Source organism: Procambarus clarkii, chromosome 4, assembly GCF_040958095.1.
Source record: "Procambarus clarkii isolate CNS0578487 chromosome 4, FALCON_Pclarkii_2.0, whole genome shotgun sequence".
Taxonomy (NCBI): domain Eukaryota; kingdom Metazoa; phylum Arthropoda; class Malacostraca; order Decapoda; family Cambaridae; genus Procambarus; species Procambarus clarkii.
Window position 1 is genome coordinate 7,584,349 of NC_091153.1, and position 25,156 is coordinate 7,609,504.

The window sequence follows — 25,156 nt, forward strand, 5'->3', positions numbered from 1 at the left end:
TATGTGTATTCTTTATGTCACTCCACTTTTTTGCGTTGAGAAATTCTGAAAGTTTTACTCGTAAACATTAAAACACCATCACACATAAACAACTGTAAATTCGAACATGCGGGATTCAACAGCTTAGCCACGCTAAAAGCTTACCTGGAATTGTCTCTTTCACTAGATTTTCCTGTTAATTTGAGAACTTAATTTGATTTGAAATCGATGATTTTAATTGGATCAATCACGACCCAATGATTACATTCGAATATAGCAATTAAAATATTAATGGAAGATAATTTCTTTAGTCACTGATCATTTCCCCCTACCGCAGAAAATATCAGCAGCACTGCTGACAGCAGAGTTGTCAGCAGTGTAAAAACCTATCAGTCAGTGAGTAGGAAATAAAATGGAAATCTATATATTGTACTTTACGTAAGGAATTACTTTCCTCCACTCAAGAGGATGCATTCATGAGCCACAGGGACGTTAGAAAGAATTTTTTCAGTGTCAGAGTAGTTAACAAATGGAATGCATTAAGTAGTGTTGTGGTGGAGGCTGACTCCATACACAGTTTCAAATGTAGATATGATAGAGCCCAATAGGCTCCGGAACCTGTACACCAGTTGATGGACAGTTGAGAGGCGGGACCAAAGAGCCAGAGCTCAACCCCCGCAAACACAACTAGGTGAGCACTCATGCAATCAAGAATGCATGCTTTGGTAGACGATTGGATCCTCCTGCCAACACTATCAACAAATAAAGGAAAAGTTCCTGTTTATTATGATAAAGATATCTATAGTATGATATCTATCTACGTCTATAAGATATCTATGTTAATCCCAGTGAGATTTACCAGCTGGGAGTCGACTGCCTTGCAAACACACAAAATAACTGTCCCTATATTGCGCTAGTTGTAATTTGTAATAAAGTTGTTACATCTTGTCATAATGTTTTTATGACGTTTTGGAATGTTGTTACAACGTGGTATATTGATTGTTACAACATTTTAGGTGTTAAAACTTCCTCGAATGTTGTAGCAATGTTGTATTTTCGTCGTGTGTTTGGGGGGGATGAAAAGGGGTAATTGAAATTGAAATAAGTTTATTGAGGTAAAATACACACAAAGGGATGAGGTAGCTCAAGCTATTCTCACCCCGTTCAGTACATCGTGTTAATACATACATACACACACATCATAAATGCCTTCTCCATGGTCTCATGCTCAACCATCCTGGCGCTCTCTAAGCTATGAATTCCTGATGGTTCGGGAAATCATTACCAATCACCCGAATGCCAGCACTACACGAATGCCTTTAATATGACACCAATGTGTTATATTTAACACTGAGTACTTTGATGCAATGGCACGCCATGCCGCGCTGGTTGCTCAACTCTACAAGTTAAGTGAAGTTTCCTTAAACTGATATATGCATTAAAATGTGTATATATACACACACAGAGATAGAGCCCAGTTGGCTCCAGAATCGGTACACCAGTTGATTGACAGTTGAGAGGCGGGATCAAAGAGCCAGAGCTCAACCCCCGCAAGCACAACTAGGAGAGAAAACACCTAGATTCACCGAGTGCGCATGACGATAATTGGTAATTCCACTATCTCTCCCTCCTGGAATTAAGGGAATTAGCTGCATCTGTCTACTGTCCGAAGCCATAACGCAGATAGATATCACGAACGAGAGGTTGAACGAGAGACAAATGGACCAACACATAGACAGTGCCTAAGTGACAGACATTGGAGGGTGGAAACATACACAGTGTCCATCAGATTTTCACTGCACGTATGTCATCCACTAGGTCAAAGTAATTTCATTCACATCCAAATACATAGAAACAAAAACAAATACTTAATTTGTATAGTGTATCTTGGACCAGTTTTGAAATTCAGCAACATTGTAAGCAATATGATGATGCTTTGTTGCTCTTGACAAATATAATGATGAAAGATGAAAGATGCGATTGTTTACAATAGCAAGTTATTGTTTCATGATGTTTGAGGTGGATGGTCTTGTTGAGAGAGATAGAGAGAGAGAGAGAGAGAGAGAGAGAGAGAGAGAGAGAGAGAGAGAGAGAGAGAGAGAGAGAGTGAGTGAGTTTGTGGTGAATGATCTTGTAGAAAGAGAGAGAGAGAGAGAGAGAGAGAGAGAGAGAGAGAGAGAGAGAGAGAGAGAGAGAGAGAGAGAGAGAGAGAGCGAGAGAGAGAGAGAGAGAGAGAGAGAGAGAGAGAGAGAGAGAGAGAGTGTGTGAGTGAGTTTGTGGTGAATGATCTTGTAGAGAGAGAGAGAGAGAGAGAGAGAGAGAGAGAGAGAGCGAGAGTGAGAGAGAGAGAGAGAGAGAGAGAGAGAGAGAGAGAGAGAGAGAGAGAGAGAGAGAGAGAGAGTTTGTGGTGAATGATCTTGGAGAGAGAGAGAGAGAGAGAGAGAGAGAGAGAGAGAGAGAGAGAGAGAGAGCGAGAGTGAGAGAGAGAGAGAGAGAGAGAGAGAGAGAGAGAGAGAGAGAGAGAGCGAGAGTGAGAGAGAGAGAGAGAGAGAGAGAGAGAGAGAGAGAGAGAGAGAGAGAGAGAGAGAGAGAGAGTTTGTGGTGAATGATCTTGGAGAGAGAGAGAGAGAGAGAGAGAGAGAGAGAGAGAGAGAGAGAGAGAGAGAGAGAGAGAGAGAGAGAGAGAGAGAGAGAGAGAGAGAGTGTGAGTGAGTTTGTGGTGAATGATCTTGTAGAGAGAGAGCGAGAGTGAGAGAGAGAGAGAGAGAGAGAGAGAGAGCGAGAGAGAGAGAGAGAGAGAGAGAGAGAGAGAGAGAGAGAGAGCGAGAGAGAGAGAGAGAGAGAGAGAGAGAGAGAGAGAGAGAGTGAGAGAGTTTATGGTGAATGATCTTATAAAGAGGGGAAAGTTGTGATCAGTCTGGAACTATTCTTAGATGACGAATGGTCTTGTACCCTGAGAAAATCCATTCCAGTCCCTACCTGCATCTCCCGACTATTGTAGTGTTCTCCAAATTTTACTCTCCTTTCGTGCATTGATTTAGACGAATGATTCTGGTTCGTGTGTGTATATGAATGTGGATGAGTAGATTGCTGTGCATGAGTGCAGTACTTCGGGTGCATTGGTGTGGATTAGGGTATACACAGGGATACTTGCCAGTAGATCCCTGTGAATATATGTAGGATTTCTTATCAGTAGAACCCCAGAGAATATTTTAAACATTCACAGTGTAGAATTCAGATAAATTTGTGCTTTCTTGGTTAACACAAATAGTTAAGAGAACGCGTTTCTAAGTAATTCAAATTAAATGTGATAATTTTCTCGGCTTATATGAGAAACTACTTTAAATATTAGTACAATTACATATAAAAAACACAGCCACTTGCCAAGGGCCAGATTCACGAGGCAGTTACGCAAACACTTACGAAAATGTCCATCTTTTCTCAATTTTTAGCGGCTTTGTTTACAATTATTAAACAGTTAATGAGCTCCGAAACACCAGGAAGCCGTTTATAACAATAACAACAGTTGATTGACAAGTTTTCATGCTTGTAAACTGTTTAATAAATATAACCAAAGCCGTCAAAGATTGACCAAAGATGTACACGTTCGTAAGCACTTACGTAACTGCTTCCTGAATCCGGGTCCAACAGGTTCTTAACAAATCTAGGTCAGTAAACACTCGCTTCTACGTCTGTCAGAATTACCTGTTTATCTATCACCCAGCACTTGTCAATAATTAATGCAATTCCTTGCACGGCAATTAACAGCAAAGGAAGACGCCTTGGTATAGTCTCGTCTCACTTCACTAATCACGAATGTCTTACCAACGGAGTCCAAGGAATTTTTTAGAAAGTCGCTAATTAACGCATATATGTAGGACTTGTTCCTTGAAACTGTCTTCAACTTGTCTAGTGCTCATATCGATGGGAACTGGACTTGAATCATGCAGTAAACTGACTATGACCATTTGCTTAGTACTCGTAGGATGAGAACTGGACGCGAATCATGCCACTAATCAAGTCACCATGGTAACAGGTCACCATGGTATATATATATATATATGTGTGCTTCAGCCTACAGTTCAAACCTATTGTCTTACGTATGATCCTCTGTCTTGTGTGACAGTGAATACCAGCATTATCCTCTCCCTAACAAGATCTAATTGAATTCCTCAGATTAGGCAACATTGTAATTATTTTTTGTCAATAAGGATGTTAATGATAATAAATAACCACTTTCACTTAGTCGTCCAACTAATCTCAGTACTGTCGAGCTCACTGTTACTTAATTAGAACTCACTGTTGCTTAATTAGAGGTCACTGTTGCTCTAACTTGAGTTGGTCTTGCATACCAAACATGTCTCACAGTTCAAGTGACAACTGAACGTTAAGGGTGAGCCTGTTCTCCTTGTGATATCCAGATGCCAAGTGATATCTTGACATCACGTCTCCGATAGATACATGGTATCTATTGGAGCCGTCTTAGTATCTCTGGGTGTCGTCTTAGGTCTTCTCTCAGTGGTCATACTAAGTCAGGTGACCTGTAAACCGTCTTCGCCTCGAGTCAAAATATTTAATGAAAATATAGATGTATAACACGATAATAAATTCATGATATACATTTATACATACATACAAAAATAAAACAACCTTTGATAGTCCTGCATACTGTAAATGTATTAGTATGAATCTCAAACAACAAAGAAAGAGGTGTGTTGATGTGCTGTGGTATTTTGACTACTTTGTTGTGGTTGAGTGTTTTGTTTGGAGTGCACACACACACACACACACACACACACACACACACACACACACACACACACACACACACACACACACACACACAAACACAAACACACACACACACACACAAACACAAACACACACACACACACACACACACACACACACACACACACACACACACAGAGTGCGTGCTCGGGAGTCGAAGTCCTAAGGGGCCTATTTAGTCCTAAGGGCGATTATCGGTCGAGGCAATAGCAAATAGGCAGTTAGAAATAGACGGTTAGAAAGGCGGGGTCCAAGAGCTAAACTACTCTATCCTTGCAAGCACAAATATTAAATAAATACCATATAATCTTAGTAATAGACTTCAGTGATTTTAGTAATAGACCTGATTATTTATAATCTCCCTCTATTGTATTGCAGAACACTGGCTTGTACTCAGGACATCTCTGATTGCATCAACAGGGGTAATTGTGTTCAAAGTATACTTATATATATCAGTGGCTGAACCTATATTTAGTGTCTCGTTGGATTTAAGGAATATTAAAGTGAGAGTAAAGCTACAATCCTTTTTGATATCAATGCAGTAGTCTCATATTTTACCAGAAAAATTATCACTTGATTGTTGCTCTGTGTGCAATCTTGCAACATTTATTATGTGTCTATATCATCAATTTTTGTTTATGGGGTTCTAAACTAAATTTGATTTCTAGTTTCCTTTTTGATATCAGTTAATAAATTCTAGTAATGAATGCCTGTCAGTGGGATTACTGACCTGGGTCCGTGTTGGTGAATTCTTTCAGGGATTCCTATGACATATATGTTAAATAGTACTCGCTCAGGGTATATCGAGTATACCTGAGTATTTGATAGTACTCAAGGGGTATATGTGTTCCGTTTTCTATCCAGCTGAAACGACAGATATTTTGATTAAAGTTCTTCATTCTGATTATTGTTTGATTATTGGACATATATTCTGATTATGTCTGTTCTTAAACCTATCCCCATCCTCTCTCTTTGTTTCTGTCTGTCTGTCTCTCTCTCGTCTCTCTCTCTCTCTCTCTCTCTCTCTCTCTCTCTCTCTCTCTCTCTCTCTCTCTCTCTCTCTCTCTCTCTCTCTCTCTCTCCCTATCTCGTAATTTCACTTCTCATTCCTTTCTCACTCTTCTGAATCCTTCTTTCCTCAAATCTCACCTCTCTCTCTCTCTCTCTCTCTCTCTCTCTCTCTCTCTCTCTCTCTCTCTCTCTCTCTCTCTCTCTCTCTCTCTCTCTCTCTCTCTCTCTCCCCCCCACCCACCTAACTGCTCTCCTGGTACACACAATTCCCACAAGCCTGCTATTGATTTAACACAAAATATCTCAGATTTAACACTTGACCTTCCGAGACTTGGTGAAACTCCCGTCGACTTAGATATTAACGAGGAGCTGCCCCTCTCGACGTCAACGACAGGTCGAACAAAATACAAACTGAATTTGCCCATTACTAAACTCCTGAAGCAAGAAGGGATCTCGTCCATTGCTGGAATTTGCGAATTATTATGATTTACAGTATTACATATAATAACATGATTATTATATGTAACATGTGACATGTAATATGTAATGTGAGGTGTGATATGTGACTTCATTTGTCCCAGAGAGTGAGCACACTGACGTGACTGTCTCAATGAGTAAATATGTGAGAAAATGAGAAAAATCAAATAGTCCCAATGGGCTACGTGGGACTACCCACCGTCATAGGTTCGAATCCCCATCACGGCTTCTATGAATTTTCTCTTTTGCTGTATTATTAATAATATTATTATATGCTAGCAATATTTGTAACTTGGGTATTATTATTAATTTTAATATTAGTATTGTTATTAATAACATTACTTAATTAATAATATTTAGTATTTACTATTAGACAATTATTTATTATTGTATTTGTTTCAAAAATTTTAAAATTTGGTTTCTGAAAGCTTAAGCTTCACTTTTTTATTTACAGATTTTTTTTTACAATGTTTTATGTTGTAATTTGTTCGTGTTTATTTACAATTCATTTACATGTCGTTTGAATTGTTGCAATAGCCACGTTTTGGGTGTTGGTCTCTTACCAAAACAAACCCAAAATTTTGCATAAAATTTTCGTCGAAATTGCATTGTTTGGGGGGATATCTGAGTCCTATTTATTATAAATGCGGATTATGGCGTGGTTTATACAGGATTACGACGTAATTTAGACAGGATTACGAGTACTTTAGAGAGGATTACGAGCAGTTCAGACTAGATTTCGACGTGGTTTAGACAGGATTACGACGTAATTTAGACAGGATTACGAGTACTTTAGAGAGGATTACGAGCAGTTCAGACTAGATTACGACGTGGTTTAGACAGGATTACGACGTAATTTAGACAGGATTACGAGTACTTTAGAGAGGATTACGAGCAGTTCAGACTAGATTACGACGTGGTTTATACAGGATTACGACGTAATTTAGACAGGATTACGAGTACTTTAGAGAGGATTACGAGCAGTTCAGACTAGATTACGACGTGGTTTAGACAGGATTACGACGTAATTTAGACAGGATTACGAGTACTTTAGAGAGGATTACGAGCAGTTCAGACTAGATTACGACGTAGTTTAGACAGGATTACGAGTAGTTCAGACAGGATTGCGACGTAGTTTAGACAGGATTACGAGTAGTTTAGACAGGATTACGACGTAGTTTAAACAGGATTACGACGTAGTTTAAACAGGATTACGAGTAGTTTAGACAGGATTACGAGTACTTTAGACAGGATACGAGTACTTTAGAAGGATTACGAGTAATTTAGACAGGATTACGAGTAGTTTAGATAGGATTATGAGTAGTTTAGACAGGATTACGACGTAGTTTAGACAGGATTACGACGTAGTTTAGACAGGATTACGACGTACTTTATACAGGATTACAAGCACTTTAGACAGGATTACGAATAGTTTAGACAGGATTACTACGTAGTTTATACCGGATTACGACGTACTTTATACGGGATTACGAATAGTTTAAACAGGATTACGAGTAGTTTAGACAGGATTATGAGTAGTTTAGACGGGATTACGAGCACTTTAGACAGGATCTCAAACGGACCACATGATACACATATACGCGGGGAGGCAGGTTTAACGTGATCCCAACAGGGAACTATTATCTAATGGTCCATCTTTCAGTAAATGAAACATAAATAGAATTTTAAAATATTTTGGAAATGCTATAAAAAATGAAATTCCATTTTTTGTCTAAATTTGACAAAAGATATGAAATAACAATTACCTCGTACGGATGTCATACACAAATCTAATCACTATCCGGGAAAAAAGGGGACAAAATCTGTTTTTGTACTAGAAGGGGTTAAAAAAAAAGGGAACAATTTTTTTCGTACTAGATTTGTAAAAATCTTTTTGTACCAGAAGACAAAAAAGTAAGTGAGCTACACCTGATGAGTATGATATCACAAATAAGCCAAGCGATAAATAAGAAAATTTTACGAGGCAGAGATAGCCAGAGATACGAAGTTATATTCGCAAAGTAGTTTTTTGTTTTTCCAATTACAGTACAGTATATTATACAGGAAGTGGGCAGGACAGGACCTCTGATAACAATCTCATGGCAGCTATAAATGTTGGATTAAACAGTCTTTGGCAATAATTAAAATAAACAGATTGTGGGGCTTAAACCGAACAAGTTTCCTAACGAGAGAATGCAAAAAAATGCATTGAGAAGCCCAGTGGACCACTTTCGAGTATATTTAATATACTGTACTAGAAAGTAGTATACTCTGAACTGCTGTTGTCCGTCGTGCCTGGAGAAAAAGCTAATATGATCCAATTTTCAAGGTGGATCATTTTAAAAAAACTCCTGCAAGCAATAATTTTAGATTCTGTAATAAATCGGGTAGAAAATACAAGTTGCCAATAGACTCTCAACATTCGTATATAACTGGTCGCTCTCGCAAACTCAAGGCATTTAACAATGAAACTAAATATGATGTTAAATGGCCTGGCTTCAGCAAGGCCTTTCAGCACGGCCCTGCACTAATACAGCAAACAGTGGACGAAATACAGCAAACAGTGCACGAAATACAGCAAACAGTGGACGAAATACAGCAAACAGTGGACGAAATACAGCAAACAGTGCACGAAATACAGCAAACAGTGGACGAAATACAGCAAACAGTGCACGAAATACAGCAAACAGTGGACGAAATACAGCAAACAGTGGACGAAATACAGCAAACAGTGGACGAAATACAGCAAACAGTGGACGAAATATATCAGTGGACGAAATACAGCAAACAGTGGACGAAATACAGCAAACAGTGGACGAAATATATCAGTGGACGAAATACAGCAAACAGTGGACGAAATACAGCAAACAGTGCACGAAATACAGCAAACAGTGGACGAAATACAGCAAACAGTGGACGAAATACAGCAAACAGTGGATGAAATACAGCAAACAGTGGACGAAATACAGCAAACAGTGCACGAAATACAGCAAACAGTGGACGAAATACAGCAAACAGTGCACGAAATACAGCAAACAGTGGACGAAATACAGCAAACAGTGGACGAAATACAGCAAACAGTGCACGAAATACAGCAAACAGTGGACGAAATACAGCAAACAGTGAACGAAATACAGCAAACAGTGCACGAAATACAGCAAACAGTGGACGAAATACAGCAAACAGTGGACGAAATACAGCAAACAGTGGACGAAATACAGCAAACAGTGGACGAAATACAGCAAACAGTGGACGAAATATATCAGTGGACGAAATACAGCAAACAGTGAACGAAATACAGCAAACAGTGTACGAAATACAGCAAACAGTGCACGAAATACAGCAAACAGTGGACGAAATATATCAGTGGACGAAATACAGCAAACAGTGGACGAAATATATCAGTGGACGAAATACAGCAAACAGTGGACGAAATACAGCAAACAGTGGACGAAATACAGCAAACAGTGGACGAAATATATCAAACAGTGTGTTGGGAACACAAGGCATCAGAACCAGAGGCACAGATATCAACCATCAGGATATCAAGCACTAACATCAGGATATCAACCAGAACTACGCTCAGAAGGTCGTCTGGTCGCCCAACTAAAGTATGGACACGAAATCTCTAGAAAAAATATACAGAAGGATGACAGGCCTGATACTTCTATCAGGGTTTCTTGCCTATGAAAACAGAATTTGTGTCTCAATCTGCACTCGCTAGAGATTGAGGACCCGGGGGGACACGAATGAGGTTTTCATGTGGATGAGTGGAATGGGCTGCCAGCTAGAATTCTTGGGGATAGTTTTGAAAGTTTCAGCAATAGATTGGATAGGCACAAGTGTGAGATGGAGTGGATTTAAGCTGTCCCAGATATGTGTGGACCAACAGGCTTCCTTTAATGCTTATTTAAGGGTATACACACACACCTATCTTGAGGTTATCTTGTGGTCCCGGGTTCGATCCCGAGCGCCGGAGAGAAACAATGGGCAGAGTTTCTTTCACCCTGATGCCCCCTGTTACCTAGCAGTAAATAGGTACCTGGGAGTTTAGTCAGCTGTCACGGGCTGCTTCTTGGGGGGTGGAGGCCTGGTCAAGGACCGGGCCGCGGGGACACTAAGCCCCGAAATCATCTCAAGATAACCTCAAGATAACCTACCTTCACCTGAGTGTGGGTAGGTAACATTGAAGGAAGTGCGTGTATCTGAATAGACTAGGGCTGCAAGTTCAATCCCATTGCATAACCCTATCACTTTCTCGCATATCTTCTTGTCTATAAAACAATATTCCATCAATACAATTATTACATATTTAGCAACATACTAATTTAGCAATATATTGACGCGATTTTCTTTAATAATAAATTTCAACACAATGTAAAATATAACAATGAAAATATTTCCTCCCAGAGGCGTTTTCCTTCCAATATTTACTGAGAAAACAGGAATTTTGGGACAAAATTCCAGATTGGACGATAGACAATTACTGGACAAAATGACTTCCGGCAGACTCGTGTTCCTGACCGGAATTTATGGTCTTCTTGGGCTAGATTCACGAGGCAGTTACGCCAGCACTTACGAACCTGGGGCCAGATTCACGAAGCAGTTACGCCAGCACTTACGAACCTGGGGCCAGATTCACGAGGCAGTTACGCCAGCACTTACGAACCTGGGGCCAGATTCACGAAGCAGTTACGCCAGCACTTACGAACCTGGGGCCAGATTCACGAGGCAGTTACGCCAGCACTTACGAACCTGGGGCCAGATTCACGAGGCAGTTACGCAAGCGCTTACGAACCTGGGGCCAGATTCACGAGGCAGTTACGCAAGCAATTACGAACCTGGGGCCAGATTCACGAAGCAGTTACGCAAGCACTTACGAACCTGGGGCCAGATTCACGAGGCAGTTACGCAAGCACTTACGAACCTGGGGCCAGATTCACGAAGCAGTTACGCCAGCACTTACGAACCTGGGGCCAGATTCACGAAGCAGTTACGCCATCACTTACGAACCTGGGGCCAGATTCACGAGGCAGTTACGCAAGCACTTACGAACCTGGGGCCAGATTCACGAGGCAGTTAGGCAAGCACTTACGAACCTAGGGCCAGATTCACGAGGCAGTTACGCAAGCACTTACGAACCTGGGGCCAGATTCACGAAGCAGTTACGCCAGCACTTACGAACCTGGGGCCAGATTCACGAGGCAGTTACGCAAGCACTTACGAACCTGGGGCCAGATTCACGAGGCAGTTACGCAAGCACTTACGAACCTGGGGCCAGATTCACGAGGCAGTTACGCAAGCACTTACGAACCTGGGGCCAGATTCACGAGGCAGTTACTCAAGCACTTACGAACCTGGGGCCAGATTCACGAAGCAGTTACGCAAGCACTTACGAACCTGGGGCCAGATTCACGAGGCAGTTACGCAAGCACTTACGAACCTGGGGCCAGATTCACGAAGCAGTTACGCAAGCACTTACGAACCTGTGCAGCTTTTCTCAATCTTTGGCGGCTTTGTTTACAATTATTAAACAGTTAATGAGCTCCGAAGCACCAGGAGGCTGTTTATAACAATAACAACAGTTGATTGACAAGTTTTCATGCTTGTAAACGGTTTAATATATGTAACCAAAACCGTCAAAGATTGAGGAAAGATGTACAGGTTCGTAAGTACTTGCGTAACTGCTTCGTGAATCTGGCCCCATATTCGTAAAGGAGCTCATCCCTATTGTTTCTTATCTGTACTTTTATGAGCTTTATGTTTCTTATCTGAATTAATATGAGAATTATTGTCTCTTATCTGTATTATGATGTTTATTATGTCTTAAGTTTATCGTAAGGAATATTCCTCATCTATATTTATTTCTATATTATCCTTATTATAATGTTTTATAATTAATTTCGCATCGCTGATATTTATTTAATAAACAATTATCAATAATTATATTTATAGAAAGACAAATCTAAATTATCTCTTGTTTTTTTGTGAGGGAGAGAAGGAGTTGTGTGTGTGTGTGTGTGTGTGTATTTACTCTCCCGGGAATCGAACCCGGACCATTAGGACCACAACGCCCAAGTGCTGTCCACTCAGCCGCGAGGCCCCCAACTGTGGTGTGTATGTACTCACCTATTTGTACTCACCTATTTGTGCTTGCAGGATCGAGCATTGACTCTTGGATCCCGCCTTTCCAGCCATCGGTTGTTTACAGCAATGACTCCTGTCCCATTGTGTTAGTCCCATGTGTGAGTGTATGTGTGTGTATGTTAGAGAAATGTTTAACGACAGAGTAAAACAAATAGAGAATCAGTACATTAGACAACAGTTACAAAGGCGGGGTCCAAGAGCTAAGAGCTCGGTCCTGCAGGCACAAATAGTAAATACAGAATAGTAATTATACACACAAGTACACAGAAAAAATCTATACACGCAAACACCAAGTGAAAGTATTTGACTAGCAAAAATCCTGGAGCTTCACGTTAAATTAAAAAAAATAATATAAAAGCGAGACAGAGACGGTTGGGCAGATTGCGTATTTCTGTTCTGCCAAAAAAGCCTTTGAAGCACTTCCTGTAAAAGATTTCTACCAAAATTAGAAGAATAAGTGGGAGTAGCTTGGAGAGCAGTGAAATTGTTGAGAGAGTACCTAGCAGACAGGACTCTGAGAGTCATAGGGAAGTGAAGGACTGGCGTATCATAGCAAGAGAAGGGCTTTAAGGGTCGGTTTTAGGATCCATGTGCTAACCCTTGGTGCTTGGGTCTCTCTGTGTCTCTGTCTATGTGTCTATCTCAGTGTTTCTCTGTCTTTATCTCTCTTCTCTTCTTCTCTCTCTCTCTCTCTCTCTCTCTCTCTCTCTCTCTCTCTCTCTCTCTCTCTCTCTCTCTCTCTCTCTCTCTCTCTCTCTCTCCTAACCACTAGGTCGTACTTCCATTACAGCACCAACACGAACTTTTATCCGGCTGCTTCTACTCTGTAATTTTCTGCAAACAAAAATCTGGCTTCACTCTCACATTTCTGGCTCCCGTGACACGCTTACTCTCATCTGTTTCAGGTCCTGTGAGTACCTCAACATCCCACTTTCTCTTTAACCTATTTTTATTTCTAAAAATTTAGATAAATCTTCTCATTTCTTCACCTTCACTTAGCTGAATTAACTTTTATTTTATTTACACAACTTAAGTTGTTATTGCGATTTGAATTATTGTGGTTTAATTTTATTTTATTATTTACTTGTAGTTTGATTGTTTGCCAGGTGATTGCTGTGAGAGATTTTTTTTTACGTGAGTTGGTAGTTTGTGGATGAGATTGTTTGACATGTAGTGCTTTGGTTACATCAATTCTTTTAATGTTGAAGTGATGTATCGTAATTAGATCAGAGGTTAATATGAGTATTGATGCAAAAGCCAAATGCTATCGTAATGAATTGGTATATTTTATCAACATTCTTAGATTTAAACATATGGGGGTATGCTTGTGGATGATAGAACATACCTAAGTATAAGCTGACTATTGATAGATGTGTGTGTTTAATATGTAGTTCTTTGCCTATATGTGACACGAAAGTGACATCATGTATAATAAAAATGACATCATGTAGTATGAAAATTATAATCCGGCATTACTAGTAAAACATCCTTTTAGGCACTACAGGCAAACTCTTCATTCTCGTCATGTATATCCACAAAGAATATCACGCAAAATGGGTTCCTTCGCTTGCCTGATCACTCGTTCGCTCTGGCACCGCTACATAATGCGTCAATAAAGTTTTTTATGCACTCTGGCAATAATGTTTTTTCCATTAGAGCGTTTTACTTTCTCAATATATCAATAAAACGCTGGACATTCCGGCCAGCTGTGGTGGCCGCTTTGACCCCCCCGGAGTTGTAGGGTATGTGAAAGTATCGGGCGGAAGTGCCTGGTGGTAAGGGCAGTGCCTGGTGGCACTCTCCTGGTAACCCTCTGCTGGCACTAGTGTCACTTTTCTGGTGCCATTCTGTCACTGAAAATATCTTGGTTCTTGTAAATTTCTGTCATACCTGGATACTTGTAAATTTCATGAATGTATACCTGAGTCCTTGTAAGCTTAAGTAATGTATACCTGGGTACTTCTGTATACTCCAGTAATGTGTATCTGGGTACTTGTAAACTCCAGATGTGTATATTTGGGAACTTGTAGACTCCATTGATGCATATCTAAGTACTTAAAAACCCCAACGGTGAGTACCTAAGTACGTGTAAACTCCAGGGATATATTCCTGGATACCTGAGTACCTTGTAAACTCCAGGGAACAACAGGGCTCTGTAAGTATACCTAGAAGAGAGGCATGAGTCAGTGTTCTTACCTCTGACTCACCTATTATGCAGCTCTCCCCCCCCCCCTTACCGGTGAGTCATGAGAAATGAGTATCTTTGTAAATGAGTCATTGGGAACGGTGTTGTGATGAGTGAATCATTGGGAACAAGTGTCATCATGTGAGTCATGGATAATGTGTGTGTTTATGTATGAGTCACAAGCCTTGAGTAATACGGATAACATGCGTGCTTAGGGGTCACTTTGGTCCTTATCCGGTAGCTTTGTCGACGTTCCTATTCGGTAGCTTTGTAGACGTCCCTATCCGGTAGCTTTGTCGACGTCCCTATCCGGTAGCTTTGTCGACGTCCCTATCCGGTAGCTTTGAAGGCGTCCCTATCCGGTAGCTTTGTCGACGTCCCCATCCGGTAGCTTTGTTAGACGTCCCTATCCGATAGCTTTGTCGACGTCCCTATCCGATAGCTTTGTCGACGTCCCTATCCGGTAGCTTTGAAGGCGTCCCTATCCGGTAGCTTTGTCGACGTCCCCATCCGGTAGCTTTGTTAGACGTCCCTATCCGGTACCTCTGTTGGCGTCCCTACCCTGCACCTCTATAACCGTCCCTTGCCGGCACCTCTATAGGGTTAATGGCAACTCCACTAAACGTCCACCAGAGGCGTGTCAGTCTGAATAAATCATAGAGGCCGCCATAGCCTGTGAAATGACGTCTGGAACACTATATTACAGCCAATGGTTACTTAGTCACGGTTAATAATATCCTACTGTGGAATTTACATGACTAAACCTTATAGTCAACATGTGTGTGTGAGGGTGGGAAACTAATCTGCTGGAGCAATGTTTTATTTATATAAATCGTTTTGGTACATTTATTATTCGTGAGAAATTTTTTGTGTCCTCTGTTTTGTGTGTGTGGGTGTGTGTACTCACCTATTTGTGCTTGCGGGGGTTGAGCTCTGGCTCTTTGGTCCCGCCTCTCAACTGTCAATCCACTGATATTTTTCCACACTCACACACACCCAGGAAGCAGCCCGTAGCAGCTTTCTAACTCACAGGTACGTATTTACTGTTAGGTGAACAAGTGCATCATGGTGAAAGAAACGCTGCCCATTTGTTTCCGCTATCGCCGGGGATCGATCCCCTAGTTCCTATGACTACGATTCCCAAGCGCCATCCACTCAGCCGTCAGGTTTCCTTGTGTGCTTTAGTAGCTGCGCCATTCTAAGACTGAACCTCAAGTGTGCGAACATAATCAAGCGTACACATACATGCTCTTGACCAGACAAAACACTAGAAAGTGAAGGGACGACGACGTTTCGGTCCGTCCAGGACCATTCTCAAGTCGATTGTGAAACGTCGTCGTCCCTTCACCTTCTAGTGTGTGGTCTGGTCAACATTCTTCGGCCACGTTACTGTGACTCATCGCCTTCTATGGAGTATTTGGTTAGGTTAGAATGTAGTTAGTTTTAGGAACTGTGTATGATGTAGTTTATAACAGGACTCTGATGCCAAATGTGTCGCAGAGTTGCGTGTGATGTTTAATCCAATGTTTGTTTAATGGAGAAATTCCTCGTAGACACCTCCCTAACAGAGCTAGAATGTCACTCATGCAAACAACATTGTATCTGGATGTGTACTCCCCTAGTTCTGTTTGCGGGGGTTGAGCTCTGGCTCTTTGGTCCCGCCTCTCAACCGTCAATCAACAGGTGTACAGGTTCCTGAGCCTACTGGGCTCTATCATATCTACACTTCAAACTGTGTATGGAGTCACCCTCCACCACATCACTTCCTAATGCATTCCATTTGTCAACCACTTACATGTGGTTGTATCTGTGTGTGGGTGAATGTTGCTTGCTTGTGTGTGTTCGTGGGTCGTTGTATATTTGGGTATTCACCCATTTATTCCCGAAGAACCGAGCTTCAGTCCTTGGGCTCCCGACCCCTTCCTCCATCCTTTTCAGCTGTCGTTCGTGCGACAAACGACCTCTGACCTGCAAGATTCGACGATATGTAAACGAAAGTCTAGATATGGCAGTAACTTTGTTTTCCACCTGAAGCCATCTACACCTTACTCCTATGATAACGGCTTTTCTATCCGGATGCGCCACCTCGTTCGCGTAAGCACCTAGTAGTTAAGGATCTTAATCACCGCTCACCGCTATCACACCTTGTGTGGAAAAAACATTGGAACGCGGCTTTCTAATTAAGGCACCTCGTTCAACCAGAAAATGCCTTGACGTACCATTTTCAGAAAGTTTTAATTATCCTCTTGTAAAAAAAAACTGAAACAAGGAAAGAACCAACAGCTGAATTTTTTTTTGTTTTTAAGGCGTTTTTTCGTTGTATTTAAATTTTTTTGTTTACATAAAAGTTGTGAATTTCTGTTGTTATGTTTTGAATGTGTTGTGGAGACGATAGGTTGTGAGTGGAAGATTCGAGGGGGGAGATGGAAGTTATGAGTTATGAGTGTATGATGACCAGACCACACACTAGAAGGTGAAGGGACGACGACGTTTCGGTCCGTCCTGGACCATTCTCAAGTCGATTGTTCTTGAGAATGGTCCAGGACGGACCGAAACGTCGTCGTCCCTTCACCTTCTAGTGTGTGGTCTGGTCAACATACTTCAGCCACGTTATTATTACTCATCATACTCATTACTGCTTATGGGTGAATGTTGTGATGGATAATGTTGTGAGTTAATGTGGTGTGAAAGTGGAAGTTGGTAAAGTGTGCTGCGGAGGATTATTTTAGGGTTTCTCTCAACTTCCCCACGACAAAAAAAAATCCCCTCTCCCCTCCATTAAATCCCAAAGAAATCCTGTTATCCAGCAACGCCGACACACACCCACTAAGGCTTTACGAACATTCGTGTCGTAATATTACACCCCCCCCCCCCATCCCAGGGAGCATGAATTGCTAGCAGCAATAGACAAAGAGAATTGGATAAAAAAAATATCCAAGCCCATACTGGAAACAGTGAAAAAAATTGAAATATCACAAAAAAAAATGTGTCCAAGCTGTAACAGCACTCAAAAGAGGAGCTATCAAATTCAAAGTTTACATTTTGGCTTCTACACAAAGGTTACACTTGGGGGATATTGTGACGAAACTCTGCAATAGAGCAGTAACTATTCTGGCAGGGGTTGTGCCAATTGCACATTAATAAAAAAAATAGAGAAAATAAAATAAAACTGCTTGGGTCCTCTACGGTACATCAACCGCAGGGAAAAAAAAATAGAATAAAAACTTTAACAATTTAAAGTAACAAAAAATTACTTTAATTTTACACAAAATGATAAGTAACAATGAAAATAAAACCCCTTATCCACTTGGCTAAAATACAATCAAAAGAGAAATACATACAAATAAAGTTTACGTTAATAGCAAAGATGCCGATAATACTTTATACAAACTACTGTGTGCGTCTACCGTCACCCGGGGGCGAGAGTAGATGCTACAGCCATAAGCACTGGAAGAGTAGTCTGTTGCTCAGGACGCTGGCAGGGCTTCTTATATGCGCTGTGACATCATCTTTGGCGCGAAACGGAACTGGAGACTAGAAGTCGGTGAGAGATAATGACCTGAGCGGTAGTTTGATAGTGGCGTCTGGTCAACCGGCGAGACGGTATATGTGTAGGTCTCGGGTATATATATATATACATATATGCAACAATGATCACAAAAACACTGATCCAAGTAATGATTCTACTTTGCTCTGATGAAGGCGAATTAGCCGAAAACGCGTTAAGCATTTTCTATTTTTCATATGTGGTTATTCTGCATATATACATATATATATACATGTGTGTATATCACGAAAATAAACACGTGATTAAGAATGTGACAATGTCAGACCACGGAGGAAAATGAAACAGGAATTTCCTTAAGTACTTTCGTATATTAAATACATCTTCAGAAGGAAGATGATTCCTTCTGAAGATATATTTAATATACGAAAGTACTTAAGGAAATTCCTGTTTCATTTTCCTCCGTGGTCTGACATTGTCATATATATACATATACGTATACATATATATATATATATATATATATATATATATATATATATATATATATATATATATATATAATATACATATATATAAATATATATATATATATATATATATATATATATATATATATATATATATATATATATATATATATATGTTATTAAATATGACCGAAAAAGTAAGATTAATAATTCTAACACGAATTTTCTCGATCTTCCTTATGTTTCTTTTCACTGTTGATGGTAATTGAAAAATCAATTCTCCAAAATTCATTTTTATTTCTAGTCTGACGCGACACTTGAGCGCGTTTCGTAAAACTTATTACATTTTCAAAGACTTTAGTTTACACACACACACAACTATAACTGAATAGAGCTTAAACATCTTCGATTTTTTATACCTGCATGATGGCTTCGAAAATGAATATGATGTGCAGCATATGCTAATCTGGAAATAATCCAGGAGAGCCTTCCGCTACCTAGGCAAAAATACTTTCAACCACACAATCTGCAGCACGTACAGATTGTTACAATGCTAGAGTATGCTGCACGTACCCAAACAATGCTAGAGTATGCTGCACGTACCCAAACAATGCTAGAGTATGCTGCACGTACCCAAACAATGCTAGAGTATGCTGCACGTACCCAAACAATGCTAGAGTATGCTGCACGTACCCAAACAATGCTAGAGTATGCTGCACGTACCCAAACAATGCTAGAGTATGCTGCACGTACCCAAACAATGCTAGAGTATGCTGCACGTACCCAAACAATGCTAGAGTATGCTGCACGTACCCAAACAATGCTAGAGTATGCTGCACGTACCCAAACAATGCTAGAGTATGCTGCACGTACCCAAACAATGCTAGAGTATGCTGCACGTACCCAAACAATGCTAGAGTATGCTGCACGTACCCAAACAATGCTAGAGTATGCTGCACGTACCCAAACAATGCTAGAGTATGCTGCACGTACCTTATACCATCACCCTAATAAAACCCAAAGTGAAGACTCAGTTTACAAAGCGGTTTACTCCAAGATTAATCCTGGAACTAAACGGATCAAGCTACGTGACTCGACTGAACTAATGATCCTAAAAGAAAGAATAATGCAGAAGGGATTTGATCAAGACATGAAAAATACTTCAATACGATGCACGATATTTAAGTTGTAACGAATGGACATAGAAGGAAAACAGACAGCTTGATGGGACCATTAATCTCATGCATGATAGTGTGAGGGATAGAATAGATAGGGGAAAATAGCCTAGACTACCTCCATCAGTAGTTTTAAAGGTGATATGACATGAAACAATGATTTGGGTAATTACTCCTTCAGTCAAACGACAGGTGAAAAGGGATTATAAGTGATTTTCAGTTCAACAAACCATGATTTAAGTATTAACTGGTAACTAATAATTACCCATCTCACCTACCTTGAGGTTACCTTGAGGTGCTTCCGGGGCTTAGCGTCCCCGCGGCCCGGTCGTCGACCAGGCCTCCTGGTTGCCGGACTGATCAACCAGGCTGTTGGACGCGGCTGCTCGCAGCCTGACGTATGAGTCACAGCCTGGTTGATCAGGTATCCATTGGAGGTGCTTATCCAGTTCTCACAAATACACGCTCAACCTATTCACATAAAGACGTGAACTCACACATTCACACTCATACAAAGACGTGAACTCACACATTCACTCACATACAAAGACGTGAACTCACACATTCACTCCCATACAGAGACGTGAACTCACACATTCACTCCCATACAGAGACGTAAACTCACACGTTCACCCACATACAGAGACGTGAACCCACACATTCACACTCATACAAAGACGTGAACTCACACATTCACACTCATACAAAGACGTGAACCCACACATTCACACTCATACAAAGACGTGAACCCACACATTCACACACATACAAAGACGTGAACCCACACATTCACTCACATACAGAGACGTGAACTCACACATTCACTCACATACAAAGACGTGAACTCACACATTCACTCCCATACAGAGACGTAAACTCACACATTCACTCCCATACAGAGACGTGAACCCACACATTCACCCACATACAGAGACGTGAACTCACACATTCACCCACATACAGAGACGTAATCCCACACATTCACTTACATACATAAACGTAAACTCACACATTCACATAAACACACACACAGACAGTCATCAAACGAAGAAAGATGACCCAAGCTACTGTCCAACAATCCGCTACATCTATTTATCAAGAGTAACATAGCAATTAAACACACAAACAATGTTAATAGAACTTCACAAACTTTAGCACCAAAAAGCTAGAAAACGCTTGAAAAACAATCAACGCTTGAAAAACAATCAACGTTTGAAAAACAATCAACGCTTGAAAAACAATCAACGCTTGAAAAACAATCAACGCTTGAAAAACAATCAACGCTTGAAAAACAATCAACGCTTGAAAAACAATCAACGCTTGAAAAACAATCAACGCTTGAAAAACAATCAACGCTTGAAAAACAATCAACGCTTGAAAAACAATCAACGCTTGAAAAACAATCAACGCTTGAAAAACAATCAACGCTTGAAAAACAATCAACGCTTGAAAAACAATCAACGCTTGAAAAACAATCAACGCTTGAAAACAATCAAACAAAAAGATGTAACCAATTTACGAGAGCAAACCAAGCTCAATATTTTTGTGCTGCAATTTATACAGTGGAAGAAAAGCTTTACAGAATTACAGTTGTTGTTATGAAATCTCAAATTAACTGCAACCCTGAAGCAGCTGTTGTAATAGACCAGAAACACTGGGAAGCTGTTGCAACAAGCTGGGACCACTGAAGCAGCTGTTGCAACAGGCAGGAAACTCTGAGTCAGCTTTTGCAACATACCAGAACCAGTCAGGAGCTGTTGCAACAGGTTGGGACCACTGAGACAGCTGTTGCAACAGGTTGGGACCACTGAGACAGCTGTTGCAACAGGTTGGGACCACTGAGACAGCTGTTGCAACAGGTTGGGACCACTGAGACAGCTGTTGCAACAGGTTGGGACCACAGAGACAGCTGTTGCAACAGACCAGAAACATTGGGAAGCTGTTGCAACAAGCTAGGACCACTGAAGCAGCTGTTGCAACAGACCAGAGCCCGTGAGGTGGCTGTTGCAACAGGCTAGGAGCACCGAGACAGGCTGATCATGGTTTAGGGTGAAGGCAGGGTGAACGTAGAGTGAGTCAAGGGTGAAAGCAGTGTGTGTGTGTGGTTGGCAGGGTGAACGAGGTAGTGGAGATTAATGGCACAATTATCATTTAGTCACTATCAGTGTCTTCCCCCTCCTTATTCTGCTCATCATTAATCCCATCATCGTCACCATCATCATCACTATAACACCCACCATCATCACCATCTCTGGTGCACGGTTGATCTCACAACCAGAGAGAGAGAGAGAGAGAGAGAGAGAGAGAGAGAGAGAGAGAGACAGAGAGAGAGAGACAGAGACAGACAGACAGACAGAGACTTCGTTAATCTCATTGTCTGCTGATTTAGCTGTAAACTAATTATAATGAGTTTTTCTTGTGGTTTTACTCCATTAGGCAAATGAGTGCTATTTTAGGGATTTATTTTAAACTAATTCAAGTGTTATTTTAGCATTTTTGGAGTAAGATTTTAAAGTTATTTTTTTTTAATATATATCTTGGGGCTGTTTTCATCTTACAATAATATCCATTTTTTGTGTCTAATTTTATAAGATTTTGAGAAGCGTTCTCACTGTGAATTATTAGTAAGGAATTAGCGTGATATAATCGCTAATTTTAACACAGTTTGTGTTAATTGATTACCAGGATGCCAGAGTGAATTTTAGCGTGATAATAAAACTATTTGTAACGTGATATTTGTGTAGTTTATTTAAGTTTTAAACTGTAAATCCGCATAATTGTAGTACGTGCTTGACTGTAAATATAGTGGGATTTAAGAGTAGTTCTTCTATGAATTTCAACGCCAGAGTCAATCACTGTGCAATAGAGATTGACTCTGTCGTTCCTGCATCATTCTTTGACCTTATTTTTAATGCAGTTGCATCTTGGGGGTGATTAGTGGACTTTTAAAGCCTGCAAGGAGAAAGGTTGTCCAAGTCACCCCTCTTCCTTCCCTTTTGGTAATTGCAGTCATCTTAAGTCCAGGCAAGCTAGCTCCGACGTCTTAAGGATTTACCAATCATCTACGCAACTACTTACGAAACCTTTACAGCTTTCCTTAGTCGTGACAAATTATTTTACATTTATTAAACAGTTTACGAACTTCGAGTTTTCACAACTCAAGGTTATTATTGTAATAAATAACATAATATGAGATTCAGAATTTGTTAATTATTTAATAAATGTCAAATTCCTTTTAAAAATTATAAATAAGGAAAGATGCATAATAAGTGTAGAAGTAGTGGTTATTTTGACCAAAAAAGAGAGCCCTTCAACCCCGAAACTTTAAACAAAGTCAAAAGACCACATAATGAAGTTACAAAGTCAGATAAATTTTGATGGCAAATGTATTCTTAGAAATTTACTGAAGACCAAGAAGCAGGCATCAATACATCTTTAAAAGTATCTTTCTGAAGATGTATTGATAAACACAACAGTACTTAAAGGATATATATATATATATATATATATATATATATATATATATATATATATATATATATATATATATATATATATATATATATATATATATATATGGAATGAAAACATCTAAAAATTTAAAATATTTCCTTTTCATTTTATATTTTCTCATGCCGACGAAAGAGCTCATGTCTTGGGGTAGAAAATCGTGGCTTTGGAAAGTGCCCAAATTTGAATGAGAAGAAATAAAGTATTCGCGAGAAAGAGTTCCAATAGAGGTAAATTGAGTTTTATTTCCAACAACGACTTTGGTTGTTGAAGCAACGTGGAGTGGGGCCGACTGTTGCTGGTGCTTCAATGTTGCTTGGTGCCTCAATGTTGCCTGGTGCTTCAGTGTTGCCTGGTGCTTCAATGTTGCTTGGTGCCTCAATGTTGCCTGGTGCCTCAGTGTTGCCTGGTGCTTCAGTGTTGCCTGGTGCTTCAATGTTGCTTGGTGCTTCAATGTTGCCTGGTGCCACAGTGTTGCTTGGTGCCTCAGTGTTGCCTGGTGCCTCAGTGTTGCTTGGTGCCTCAGTGTTGCCTGGTGCCTCAGTGTTGCCTGGTGCCTCAGTGTTGCTTGGTGCCTCAGTGTTGCCTGGTGCTTCAGTGTTGCCTGGTGCCCTCAGTGTTGCTTGGTGCCTCAGTGTTGCCTGGTGCTTCAGTGTTGCCTGGTGCCCTCAGTGTTGCTTGGTGCTTCAGTGTTGCCTGGTGCCTCAGTGTCTCAGTGTTGCCTTGTGCCTCAGTGTTGCTTGGTGCCTCAGTGTTGCCTGGTGCCACAGTGTTGCCTGGTGCCACAGTGTTGCCTGGTGCCACAGTGTTGCCTGGTGCCACAGTGTTGCCTGGTGCCACAGTGTTGCCTGGTGCTTCAGTGTTGCCTGGTGCCACAGTGTTGCCTGGTGCCTCAGTGTTGCCTGGTGCCACAGTGTTGCCTGGTGCTTCAGTGTTGCCTGGTGCCACAGTGTTGCCTGGTGCCACAGTGTTGCCTGGTGCTTCAGTGTTGCCTGGTGCCACAGTGTTGCCTGGTGCCAGAGTGTTGCCTGGTGCCACAGTGTTGCCTGGTGCCCTCAGTGTTGCCTGGTGCCACAGTTGCCTGGTGCCTCAGTGTTGCCTGGTGTCACAGTGTTGCCTGGTGCTTCAGTGTTGCCTGGTGCCACAGTGTTGCCTGGTGCCACAGTGTTGCTGGTGCTTCAGTGTTGCCTGGTGCCACAGTGTTGCCTGGTGCCACAGTGTTGCCTGGTGCCACAGTGTTGCCTGGTGCCCTCAGTGTTGCCTGGTGCCACAGTGTTGCCTGGTGCCTCAGTGTTGCCTGGTGCCACAGTGTTGCCTGGTGCCTCAGTGTTGCCTGGTGCCACAGTGTTGCCTGGTGCCACAGTGTTGCCTGGTGCCACAGTGTTGCCTGGTGCCTCAGTGTTGCCTGGTGCCACAGTGTTGCCTGGTGCTTCAGTGTTCCCTGGTGCCACAGTGATGCCTGGTGCCACAGTGTTGCCTGGTGCTTCAGTGTTGCCTGGTGCCACAGTGTTGCCTGGTGCTTCAGTGTTGCCTGGTGCCACAGTGTTGCCTGGTGCCTCAGTGTTGCCTGGTGCCACAGTGTTGCCTGGTGCTTCAGTGTTGCCTGGTACCACAGTGTTGCCTGGTGCCACAGTGTTGCCTGGTGCTTCAGTGTTGCCTGGTGCTTCAGTGTTGCCTGGTGCCACAGTGTTGCCTGGTGCCACAGTGTTGCCTGGTGCCCTCAGTGTTGCCTGGTGCCACAGAGTTGCCTGGTGCCTCAGTGTTGCCTGGTGCCACAGTGTTGCCTGGTGCCTCAGTGTTGCCTGGTGCCCTCAGTGTTGTCTGGTGCTTCAGTGTTGCCTGGTGCCACAGTGTTGCCTGGTGCCACAGTGTTGCCTGGTGCCCTCAGTGTTGCCTGGTGCCACAG

The 25,156-nt window shown here is 41.4% G+C and overlaps 1 protein-coding gene across 1 annotated transcript; it reads left to right on the forward strand.

Moving 5' to 3' along the window:
• The first annotated feature begins 19,115 nt into the window (after positions 1-19,115).
• Positions 19,116-19,757, forward strand: LOC138370563 (myomodulin neuropeptides 1-like). The gene has a single exon (XM_069334951.1). The coding sequence runs from the start codon at positions 19,116-19,118 to the stop codon at positions 19,755-19,757; it is 642 nt and encodes a 213-aa protein (XP_069191052.1).
• The last annotated feature ends 5,399 nt before the right edge of the window (positions 19,758-25,156 follow it).